General features: G+C 33.9%; 1 protein-coding gene across 2 annotated transcripts; it reads left to right on the top strand.

The window, feature by feature from the left end:
* Positions 1-1,182: 1,182 nt before the first annotated feature.
* LOC110690877 (cadmium/zinc-transporting ATPase HMA3-like) lies at positions 1,183-11,647 on the top strand. Of its 2 annotated transcripts, none has more exons than XM_021867773.1 (10): positions 1,183-1,424; positions 1,781-2,054; positions 6,067-6,324; positions 7,040-7,137; positions 7,693-7,948; positions 8,054-8,191; positions 8,536-8,863; positions 8,997-9,199; positions 9,309-9,520; positions 9,703-11,647. In XM_021867773.1, the coding sequence occupies exons 2-10, from the start codon at positions 1,823-1,825 to the stop codon at positions 11,398-11,400; spliced, it is 3,423 nt and encodes a 1,140-aa protein (XP_021723465.1). In that variant the 5' UTR covers positions 1,183-1,424; positions 1,781-1,822; the 3' UTR covers positions 11,401-11,647. The 2 variants fall into 2 exon arrangements, with proteins under 2 accessions (XP_021723465.1, XP_021723466.1); XM_021867774.1 differs by having other exon boundaries at positions 1,183-1,373.
* Positions 11,648-12,494: the final 847 nt, after the last annotated feature.

The raw sequence follows: 12,494 nt of genomic DNA on the forward strand, positions 1-12,494 counted from the left end.
TCATGCTTGTTTCATTGTTTGCTCATTGATACATAAGAATTAAGAAGTAATACTCCGTATAATCTTTAATATGGAGTAAAACGTAATTAAATCTTTTGATGATAAAATAATTAACGCATTTTTTGTATGGCTGACCACGCGTATGGTCAGTTGACACACACCAAAACACTAACCGAGTAGTCTCAGATTGACCGAGTAATCCCTAACTAATTGAGTATCCCATAACCAATTAAATCATGACTGATCAAGTAACTTCTGACCAAGTAATCTCGGACATACGGTGTGACCAGCCTCAAATAAAACTTTGTGTATAATAATTGCATTAAAAACACTATTTAAGTAAAGATAGCATTTATTGATTAGTAAGTAATTGGAGAAGATATCATACAATTAAGGAAATAATCCCTTTGTCCCCCAATAAACTTTTTACTTGTCACAAATTCACAATATGCATGTTTCTTCATTATACTTCATACTCTTGTTTTGGATTGGGTCCACATGATATATCATTGTTCTAGATGCTCTAACCTCCTCATATCTTTATCAATCAGAAAAATTTATACAAATTTCACATCCTATCAACATAAATCGAAATAATCTAAATCACATCGAGTACCAAAAAAAAAAGGAAAAAAAAAAAGGAAAGTATAAAGCAACTAGAATAAAATTATAAACTATAATATAAAGCAACTTTAATTTAAGGCCTATTTATATTTACTGAAATGAGTTGAGTTGAACTGAGCTGAACTAATTGGAATTGAACTGAACAGAACGAAACTAAGTTGAAATGAATATTTTATGAAAGAGGGAAATTAAGAGCTGAACTTATCTGAACTGATTGGAGTTGAATTGAATTAAAATTAAGTAAATGTGAACGGACCCTTAGCACTTGTATTAGTTGTATATAACTGTTTTTTCAATGTGTATGAAATGAAGTTATATTGTTGGAGAATAGTCCTCCCAGATATCACCAAATGTAAGTGTTCCATATTAATTGAACAGAGAGAGTTAAAAGTTGTATTATGAGAAAGGTTACTTCTCTAATTGTCATATAATTTTGAAATAAAACCTCATTTAATCTTATAAAGTGGATTCACTTTTTCAGTTTGTGGGTGCGACTAAGACCCGGATTTAACATATATTTTGGTAGTACACTTATAGTAGTAACCGCTAATGTGGAGGGATCCAATTGTTGTTTAAATGACGCATAGCTTTTGCAAAATGTTTCTTCCTTCGCCATCTCACATTTTCTTATGCCCTTTTATAAACGTCCCCTGCTTTCCTCTGTTTTTTCCATCTTCTTCTCTCCTCATTAATTCACACCTCTTTATAAATACATTCATATTATATGATTCTCATCCTTCTTAATCAAGGTTGGTCCAAATTTCACCTTATTTTAATTCATAGGAGTTATTCCTAGTTTGGTTAGTTTTTCTTCTTCTCTTTGTTCTTTATTGCTTTGATCTCCTTCCCTTACTTCTTGTTAGGTTTTTCCTTTTCACATAGGGTTTTGAAACTCAAATGCCACTTCTCTTCCCGAGATTTGATCTCGGGTTTTGGTATAACCCTTCAGCACCTTAACCAACTAAGCTAGCTGACATTCATTGAGCACATAATTCCTTAGAGATATCTTTTAAAGTGTATTCCCAAAAAAAAAAAAAAAAAAAAAAATTTCCATGTGATTTCTTACCCCCCCCCCCAAAAAAAAAAAAGAAAAGAAAAAAAAGAAGAAAATTCTATGAATTTATGTGGTTAACATGTCATTTTTATTGGTGTGCAGGCTTAAAAAAAATACAAAATAAACTTGTTGTAGCAGCAAAGAATGGATAAATCTTCAAAAGGAGGAGAAAAAAGTGATGTAAAGAAAGAAAAAAAAGGAAGTAATATAGAAAAAAGCTATTTTGATGTGTTGGGATTATGCTGTTCATCAGAAGTTCCATTAATAGAGAAAATACTGAAACCACTTGAAGGAGTAGTTGAAGTTTCAGTGATTGTTCCTTCTAGAACTGTCATTGTTGTGCATGATACCCTCCTTATCTCTCAACATCAAATTGGTATGTTCGCTCTCTATCTCTCTCTCTTCTTTTCGTAAACATCGAATTGTTAAATTAGGGATGTAAATGAACCGAGCCGAGTAGAATTCTCGAGTTTTGGGGTAGATGGGGTAGATGGAAATATTCATAATTGAGAAATGAGAAAATGGACACTTGTTACGTAACAAGAAAGAGTAGTAATGTAATTTGATGATCTTTTTAGTAGCTGTTCTCATTAATTTGTTTTGGCATTTTTCCTCTTTACAAATTCTTACCATAATGTGTAAGAAACTAAGAATATGTATGATACAGTCTCGCAATAATAATTATTTCAGCTGTTTTAAAAAGTTATAAAGGCTATTTTTTGAATTAATTTTTCTAGAAAATTGTTACAAAGTTAAGGGCTTGTTTGACATTATTTTTGGTTTTCAGTGTCTATTTTTTTTTTGAAAACTAAAAACCAAAAACAGGAAAATAAGAAAAAAAAAATTTCCACTTTTTTGTTGTCAGTTTTCAAAATTATCATGATTTTAATAAGTCTAAATAATTTTTGATTATGTAACATATATAATATATTTTTAAAAAACAATTAACCAACCCTTTATACGCTTCAATATATTCCAAAGGAGATTTGATTGCTGAATCGAACAAGTTTATGCATGCTAATGTTTATCTTGTATATAAATCGTAAAATACGATCAACTTTATGGTAACGTGTTAAGCAATGTCCGCCACTAGCCACGTAAATTCGTAACAAGACGGTGTCACACAAGACGCTACGTCTTAGATAGCTGTAAAAAATAACAAAATTTAGTTTCAATGTCATTGTAGTTCATTCGCAAAAAAAAAAAAAAAAAAAAAAAAAACTCAATAATTTTTTGAGAATCAAACTGAAAAGGAAATAAAATCAATGTTAACTTATGGCAAAAAACAGGCAACAATAATGTATTAATGTGTCAATTTTGTGCACCGCTTTTTTCATTGGGAAAAAAGAGAAAATTGTTTGACCACCCTTCCTTATCTTTCTAGTCTTTTCCTTTTGAAAAGCAGCAAAAATGGGTTAGGCCAAAAAAGAAAAAGAAACCCATTTTTATTTTATAATTTGGACATGTTAAAAACAAACTTGATGTGATGCAGAGATTTTTCAGGTTTAAATGCTCTATTTGTGATCATTTTGTAGTCATTATCGATTCATTTGCCGTGCTGAATTACTCTCTTTGTCACTAAATGACACGGCGTTTGCCATCTTAAATTAGGTCACTTTACAAAGTTTTGTATTTTCGTAACACCGATCTTGTGACTTTTTTTTTCATGAATTTCTCATTGGCAAATCTTTAATTTCGTAGTGTTTTTTTTATAAAAATTTTGCCTTGTTAAATTTAATATGAAATTAAAAATAAAACACATGGAAATCGTACTCTTTGTCCAAAACGAAATAAAATCAAGCATGATATTAATGGCTTTGAGCACGTGAAATAATCATTTTGGTTTTTTTTTTTTTTTTTTTTTTTTTTTGGAGGGGTTATATTTAATTTGTTGTTACGTTTTCCAGCCCATGCATGTATGACACGAAAAATGCAACCTATTCTCTTGCACTACGTGAAGCAAAATAACATGAATACATGTGATATTTTAATACCCACAAAAATCTTCATAAATGGTTGATGGAGACAAGTAAAATGAAGAAAGTATATAAAGTTCCAAAATCTACTTTGTAAGTTTGTATATGTAACCTCAAAGTCGTGAAATATGAGTACGGAGTACAATCTTTACTAATAGATCAAGTTTTAGTCAATAGTAATAGGTATACGTATGCTTTGCTATTGATATTCGATGAATAGTACAAGTGTAGTACTCCGTAGTGTACAACACCTCATTCACATTCATTTAATTAATAATATTGTTGGTAGTTGAGATTTAATACTAGAGGTTGCTTCTAGCTAACCTTTATTTTTAAAAAATTCAGGAGGTTTTACTTATTATAGTCTCATGATCTTGTTAATTAGTGGGTTAATGTTAAAATATTCGTTTATCATCATTCATGCATAAAATTGGGGATATAATTGTTGCTGAAAATTAGGCTAAAAATCTATACAAAATTGCCCTAAAAGAATTTTCATAATTCATTCAAAAACTTTTGTATACATCCGGTTTACACTAATATTAGTGTACATCGAGCAGTATAGGGTAACTTTAAGCCAATTTAGGGTAACTTTTTGCCTTTTTTTGTGTAACTTTGAACATAATATGATTTTTTTTTATAAATCGAACAAGAAAAGTTTTATAAGGGTGATAAAATTACTTTCAATCACTAATAATTGAATTTTAGTCATTTAAAATGTGATTCTTTACCAATAAAACGTAGATTATTTTTATTTGTATTGGGTTAATTTATACATATTAGGATAACTTTTATTCATTTTATGGGTAACTTTTGATCACTTTAAGAGAGATTTAAAATGGATATATAATAATTATTGTACACCCGATTTTTTTAAAAGTTTGTGTAATTCATTTTGTATATTTTTCTACATATTCATTATAAGGACTAAGGAGTAACAAATTAACTTGTGAACAGTGTAAAAGTCCAAAGGTATCGAATATTCTATAGAATTTAATGGAAGTATGATATAAGCACTATACATATTTAATGCTAATAATCGTATTTCAGTTCAATTAATTAAGAACTTAAGATTCAGAGTGTCAATTTGGTTTGATAAAATAAAACCCTTTTGATTCTTAATGGTGTAACATTTATTTGGACCACCATATAAGAAATTAATAATATCAATAATGATAACAATAATAAAAATAAATAAATAAATAAAAGAACAATTATGAAATTAATACAGTAATAACCAATAATAATTATAGATAAAGTAGCTATAATACACCGTTAATCCATTACTAGTGTTAACTACTTTTTCACAACTTAGAAAAGTTAGTGTGGAAGATGCGTGACAGACTCCATTAAGCTAAAAAGGAGGGCATTAATTTGTCATGTTTGCGAATGACTGCCTGACTAGTTTCGCACTACCTAGTTCAATAGGACAAATTAATGTGTTAAGTCTCACGTTTTCATGTAGAACTAGTTTGTGGCTCGAGCGATATTCGGGTTTTGTTTATATACAAAATTATGAAAAAATTATCTAAACTTTAAATAATATTTTGAAAATATTATCTTAAGTTAAAAATAAAATAGAAAAAAATACAAGGGAATGGAAAAAGAGAAGTGTAGTATACTTGTAAATATTACTTTGTATAATTGCTTGCTTAATTGGTATTAGCATATATCAAAGGAATTAACAATCATTAGTATGTGATTAATTTCTTACAAATTAAATGTGTGCAATTACTTAAAAGTTATATTATAGGGGAAAATTAAATACGAAAGTTGCACATATGAAGCATTTAAAAGTGATGACACGTAAGGGTGATGCATAGCAATGATGTGACACATGACAGTAGCATGTTGTCCCTTTGCGTTTTAATAATATTATAGATGGATAATATTGATATAATTGCATGGTCCCGAACTATTATTACCACCTCTGTTTCATTTACTCCGTAGTTGGTTAAAATTTCGGGCCCTTGGGAGATGGTACGTGGATCGAATCTTGTTTATTGTACGTCATTTAGCCATTGTGACTCCTTAAGCATCAAACATTATACACGAGTACCGGCCAAGGTGTTTAGAGTAGTAGTTAAAGAACAAGTTGTCATACATGCAAGAAATTAAAACATGTAAAGAATATTTTTAGTTGTACCTTTTTAATTTTTACACTAATCATTTGTGTAATAGAGTACTTTATTTGCTACTCCTGTTATTTATAGTACGGAAAAACATTTTTTTAAATTTTTTTATGTGGGGATCTTGTTAAATTCGTCTCAACATATGCTGTCAAGATAACAATTCTTTAGTTTGCTTTCCAAGTACAACGCTATCTCTTACAACATTCTCGTTTATTAGAAAGTAGTTTTTAAGTACCTGGTGGTTCTCTAACATAATACTTGTGTACATTTCTTACGACAGTGAAGGCTTTGAATCAAGCTCGGCTAGAAGCAAACGTGAGAGTAATCGGGAAAGCGAGCTACAGGGGGAAATGGCCTAGCCCTTATGTTATTGCTTCAGGACTGTTGCTCTCACTGTCGTTTTTGAAGTACGTATACCACCCTTTTCAATGGCTAGCAGTTGCAGCGGTTGCTGTTGGAGTTTGGCCTATTCTCATGAGGGGTGTAATTGCAATAAAAAATTTTACCCTCGATGTCAACATTCTTATGCTCATAGCAGGTACTGTCTAATGTCGAGATATTCTATTTTCATTATCTGTTACACTGTTACCTGATATCGCTAGTTGTTACTGCTTGTGGATCACTGGTGTAATGCATGGTTAATTACTTGATCTGTCAAGCTTGTGAAATTTGAGTAACCATGCATGTTCCTCCTCGATTGTATAGTGATATTCGATACTAGTTAATACGAGCAACTAAGTAGTCGCTTGGTTGACGTAGAAAGTCATGTTGTACTGCACAACTTGTATGAGCTGATCACTTGTTGACAGTAGGAATATAGGATGGTTAAATCGCGCTGTAGTAGCAGACTAACAGTACCGCATTCAGTTCACTATCATTCTAGTAAGGGCCTGTTCCGATTTACTGAAAACAACTGAACTAAACAGAACTGGACTGAATTGTTTATGAGAGAAGAAAATTAGGAACTGAACTGAACTGAAATTAAGCTGAACAGAACTGGCCCTACTTCGTCTTAGTTCCCAGAGCACTTTAAATTGCGGATTGGTTTGCTTTTGTTTTATTCTGTTATTGTCCTAATAAGTTATGATCACTTTTCAAATTAAATTGAGATTTGAGAATGCTGGTGATCAGTGAATGCAGACTTATTCAACTGGCTGAGAAGTAATATTGTGCATTTTTTTTTAATTTGGTGTTAGTAATTAACTGGTATTTTCTCTTAACTTTAACATAATGTTGAACATGACTTTTGGCAGTGGTAGGCACACTTGTGATGAGAGATTATACAGAAGCTGGTACTATAGTTTTTCTTTTCACCATCGCGGAATGGCTCGAATCAAGGGCTAGTCAAAAGGTTTCTAGTTTCTACTCTACTCTTTATCATTTCCTGCTCAGTAATCGTTTCTGTTGTGTACTTGTGTTTTCATTTTGCATATTCCCTGTGTTTTATAGGTCATGTATGTCGTCGTTTTCAATTTTAGCCAAATTAGTTATGTAAGAGGGATAAAAAGGTTTAAATAAGCATCAACAATAATAGTTTATGAGCTAAATTTTCTACACAAAAGCGCCTTTTTATAGGGAAAATCCCCGTTTTTCATGGTGAGAAACGAAATTTGTTTCTCATGGGGGCACTTTCGTGAATAAATCAACAACTTTTTCATTATTGTGGGCTCCACAATTGAATAAATTTGTTGATTTATTTACGAAAATGTCATTCACCATGAGAAACTGGGGCACCCTCTTATATATATATTTTGTGAAAATATTATATATGCTTCTAATTGCTATGCTTTTTTGGCTGCAAATTTCCTTGTAAAATATTGGTATGAACACGCTAAGTCAACCTCATGCACTTATGATCTGAGTTCAATATAAATGTGTTTTTTCCTCCCCTCCTTGCGTGTCTCAGGCAACCGCGGTTATGTCATCACTTTTGAGTATGACACCTCAACAAGCAACTATAGCAGAAACAGGAGAAGTTGTGAATGTGAAAGATGTTAAGCTGAATACTGTTCTGGCTGTTAAGTCGGGCGAGCTTATACCAATTGATGGAGTGGTTGTGGAAGGAACTTGTGAAGTTGATGAGAAGACTTTAACCGGGGAATCATATCCTGTTCCCAAACAAAAGGATTCTACAGTTTGGGCAGGAACTGTTAATGTAAATGGTAAGTTCGTTCCCTAGTCTTATATTCTAGGATCTCTTCACTTTATTAATAACATTTATGAGTACATGTTTTTTCAGTTGATAACATTTCAAATTAAAATAACAGGTTATGTCAGCGTAAAAACAACTGCCTTAGCCGAGGATTGTGCAGTTGCAAAAATGGCAAAGCTAGTAGAAGAAGCGCAAAACAATAAATCTAGTGTTCAGAGGCTAATTGATAGATGTGCTAAGTATTATACACCAGGTTTGTTAATCCTGCTTTTCTGATGTTATATGCTGATTTTTACGGAACTGAACATATGTTTGCTCAGTAAAACTGATTTTTTATAAACCAAAAACTATTGATACTGCATAAACTGTTTTTTTTTTTTTTGGCTAATGAATCAGCTTGTTTGTCACATGTGTTTACTAATTTACGTGATAAAAATTGAATTTAGCTGAAAAAAAAAATTCCATAAGTTGAAGAGCACATAACCCTACTGTAAACATCAGAATGACGAGTGAAATTGCTGTCAGGTTCTTTTATTTTGGACCAATATATTTTTAGATGAGCATGATTTCAGTGTTTTATTTGGCTATGCATTGCAGCTGTTGTTTTAATATCAGCTGGTATAGCGGTAGTTCCTGTTGCAATGAAACTTCATGATAAGAAGCATTGGTTTTACTTATCACTGGTAGTTTTAGTGAGTGCATGTCCTTGCGGACTTATCCTTTCGACACCAGTTGCAACTTTTTGTGCACTTTCAAGAGCAGCTACTTCAGGGCTTCTGATAAAAGGGGGCGATTACCTTGAAATTCTTGCCAAAATTAAACACATCGCCTTCGATAAGACTGGAACTATAACAAGGGGTGAATTCACCTTGACAGACTTTCGTTCACTTGCTGATGGTGTTACTCTGACAACGCTAGTATACTGGTAGGTGTTTTATAGCTTTTTCCGATCTTTGACATGGATTTATCACCCCCCGTCTTCCTATGGTTTGTTAGTTTTTGCATGAAAGAATATAGTTAGATCACAATATAATTTGATGAATTATTAAATGTTGAAGGGTGTCAAGTATCGAAAGCAAGTCCAGCCATCCTATAGCAGCTGTACTTGCTGATTATGGGCGACCTCAAGGCATTGAACCGAAGCCTGAAAATGTGGAAGACTTTCAGAATTTTCCAGGAGAAGGGGTTTTCGGTAAGATTGATGGAAGGGAAATCTACATTGGAAACCAGAAGCTAGGCCGAAGGGCCAACTGTACAGTAGGTAAGCAGCTGCTACTATACACAAAGTAGCATTGTTTCTAATCACATAATTTTGTAAATTTTTGTATGAACTGCCTGACTTAAATCTGTTTTGTATAACCAAATGTTAGCTTCAAATATTGTTCATGGTGATGATAGTATAAAGGAAGCGCGAACTTGTGGTTATGTTTACTCTGGAGGAGTTCTTATTGGGACTTTCAGTCTCTCAGATGATTGTCGATCAGGGGCTGCTGAAGCAATTAGAGAGTTGAAATCAATGGGCATAAAGACTGCTTTGCTCACTGGAGATACCCAGTCTACAGCGATGCGTGCACAAGAACAGGTTTATTTCTGGACCTAACTTTCGTAGTGATTGATTTAAACCCTTTATAGATACTTTTGCCAAGGTTAGCCTTTTCTAGCCTATTTACTCTAGTGATTTGAAAGGGACTGTAAGAGTATTTCTTTTGTAGCGTGAAGATATGAATAGAATTTTCTGACTAGAGGTTTCTATGATTATTGCAGCTTGGAAAAACTTTAGATGCAGTTCATGCAGACCTTCTGCCTGAGGACAAGGCAAGAATTATAAAGGACTACAAAAAAGACGGACCTACAGCCATGGTAGGCGATGGTGTTAATGATGCTCCTGCATTAGCTACTGCAGATGTGGGTATCTCGATGGGAGTTTCAGGCTCAGCGCTGGCAACAGAGACAGGGCATGTGATTCTCATGTCAAATGACATTAGGAAAATACCGAAAGCTATTAAGCTTGCAAGAAAAACCCGCAGAAAAGTAATTGAAAACATATTTATTTCTATCATTACCAAGGCTGGAGTCATTGCTTTTGCCATTGCAGGCCATCCACTTGTCTGGCTGGCAGTTCTAGCTGATGTCGCGACATGCTTGGTTGTGATCTTTAACAGCATGCTTCTCCTACGGGGATCAGGCCATGCACATGGCAGTAGCCGGTGCTTTGGAATGTTCTCATTGTGTCATTCTCATAAGACAGAACACCATCATTCTAAGACAAGTCAGCAATGTTGCTCCAAAACTGCAGTGCCTCATTGCTCGGCTACTCCTTGTCACACGGCTAAACCTAAGTCATGTGGGTCTTCAAAATGTTCTTCTCAGAGTCACTCGGCTACTCCTTGTCTGACGACTAATACCAAGTCATGTGGTCCTGCAAAATGTTCTTCTCAGAATCACTCGGCTATTCCTTGTCAGACAGCTAATACTAAGTCATGTGGTCCTGCAAGATGTTCTTCTCAGAGTCACTCGGCTACTCCTTGTCAAGCGACTGAAACCAAGTCTTGTGGGCCTGCAAAATGCTCTTCTCAGAGTCACTTAGCTAATCCTTGCCAGACGACTAATCCTGAGTCCTGTGAATCTGCTAAATGTTCTTCAGAGAATTGCGTGACTGCATGTCAGACTACCGGCAGTAAATCCCATTCCAGTGTTAGTTATGTGAATCCAATTGTCGGAGCACATGTATCTGAATGCTGTCAACCAACTGATCAACCGCATTATCATGCAGATGCTCATGACACACATGATGAACACTGTCATTCAACTGATCAACCGCATTGTCATGCAGATGCTCATGACAAACATGATACACACTGTCATTCTGCAGATGCTCATGACACACATGAGAAACACTGTCATTCCCCTGAATGCGCATCAGAGTGTGAGTCCAACGATCCCCATAGCTCAAGTATTTGTGAAGGGAATGTATGTTCTGATGACGATCATTGCCTTGACTTGCTTGAAAGTCAGGCTGGTTCATGTATCAAACATGATCACTTGGATTCTGAGAAGCATCACCATTCGGGGGTAAATGAACATCATCATTTTGAACAGAAGAGTTCGTGTTGTGAAGTCAATGATGGGGCGAACAAACTGAAATCCCTAGACACAAATGAGATAAGTCCTGTACAGTGCAGTTCTGTTATTGATGTACTGCACAGCAAGCATATGGACTCGAAACACGAACATTGCTCAAAATCCCATGATGTTCATGTAGCACATCATCATCACCACCACCACCGTGTTTTGTCACATGGATCATGCCATGCTAATGCAGTTGCCAAGCACGCGTGTAGCAGTTTGAGAAAGAGGGAGGTTGGGGCATGTTGCAAGAGCTTCAGGAAGGAGTGTTGCAGTGGTCCACAGAGTCATATTGGACCTGCTTTTGGAGGGCTTACAGAAATTGTAACTGAATAGTACAAAGCGTGTTATGAGTAGAGTAAAATTAAAATGGGGTTATTTTCGGTTTTTTTTTTTTTTTTTTTTTTGATGGGTGTGGGAGCTATGACATTCAACCTTAATTTTCTATAAAAAGTTGAAAATTTGGTTGTCTTTTGTAGGTAGCCCCTTTTTTTGGCCAAGTTAGCCAGGGGAACAATTCTAACATGTAAATTTGAAGGAGCAAGTTCAGATTGATGCTGCTACATTCAGCCTTGATTTCTCATATTGTCATTAATTGTTGATTTTAGTAAAGAGTAGATGGGCTAAGAAATTTTTTTTTTAAGAAACTCGCCTCATCCTTGAATACATTTGTTCCATGTATCCAACCATTAGTTCATCTCAAACTGTCATTGAAAGTATGAACTTGACTCGTTACATATAAATACTTAATAAAATAATTATAAAGTATACATATATAAATTTGTGGAAAATATAACATGTTAACTCTACAAGGTTACAAGTCACACTTGTCATACATTCACCTCACAACCAGTTGTATGCACAATGATAGAGTATTATAACATACAACTAACACATGTATACACGCATTGACGCATATACAATCCACATGTAGCGCGCACCATCACATGAACTTGACTTGTTACATGTAAATACTTAATAAAATAATTATAAAGTATAGAAACTTATGGGAAAATAAAACATGTTTACTCTACGAGTCGCACGTATCACACATTCACTTCACAACCAGTTGTATGCACAGTGATAGAGTATTAAAACATACGATTGACACATGTATACGCGCATAAAAGTACAGTCCACATATAGCGTGTGCGATCACACTTTAAAGTGTAATAAATGTATAAAAGATAATGTGCCATGAAATAGGCTAATGCTAGTCCTTTCCAAACCATTAGAGTCAATCCATATAGATTAGGCTCAATCCACATCTAACTTTTTACCTTATCATTTTGATGCTTTTAAGATGAGTAATAAACAAAATGCTCTGGTCCAAGGATAATGACATATGCTAAGCATCATTTTCAAATATGATTGCATTGCATTTCTACCTCTTATTCTATTTATTCCATGATTCTTGTGTTGCCATAAGA

The sequence above is a fragment of the Chenopodium quinoa genome, unplaced genomic scaffold (assembly GCF_001683475.1).
Source record: "Chenopodium quinoa cultivar QQ74 unplaced genomic scaffold, ASM168347v1, whole genome shotgun sequence".
Classification (NCBI taxonomy): Eukaryota; Viridiplantae; Streptophyta; class Magnoliopsida; order Caryophyllales; family Amaranthaceae; genus Chenopodium; species Chenopodium quinoa.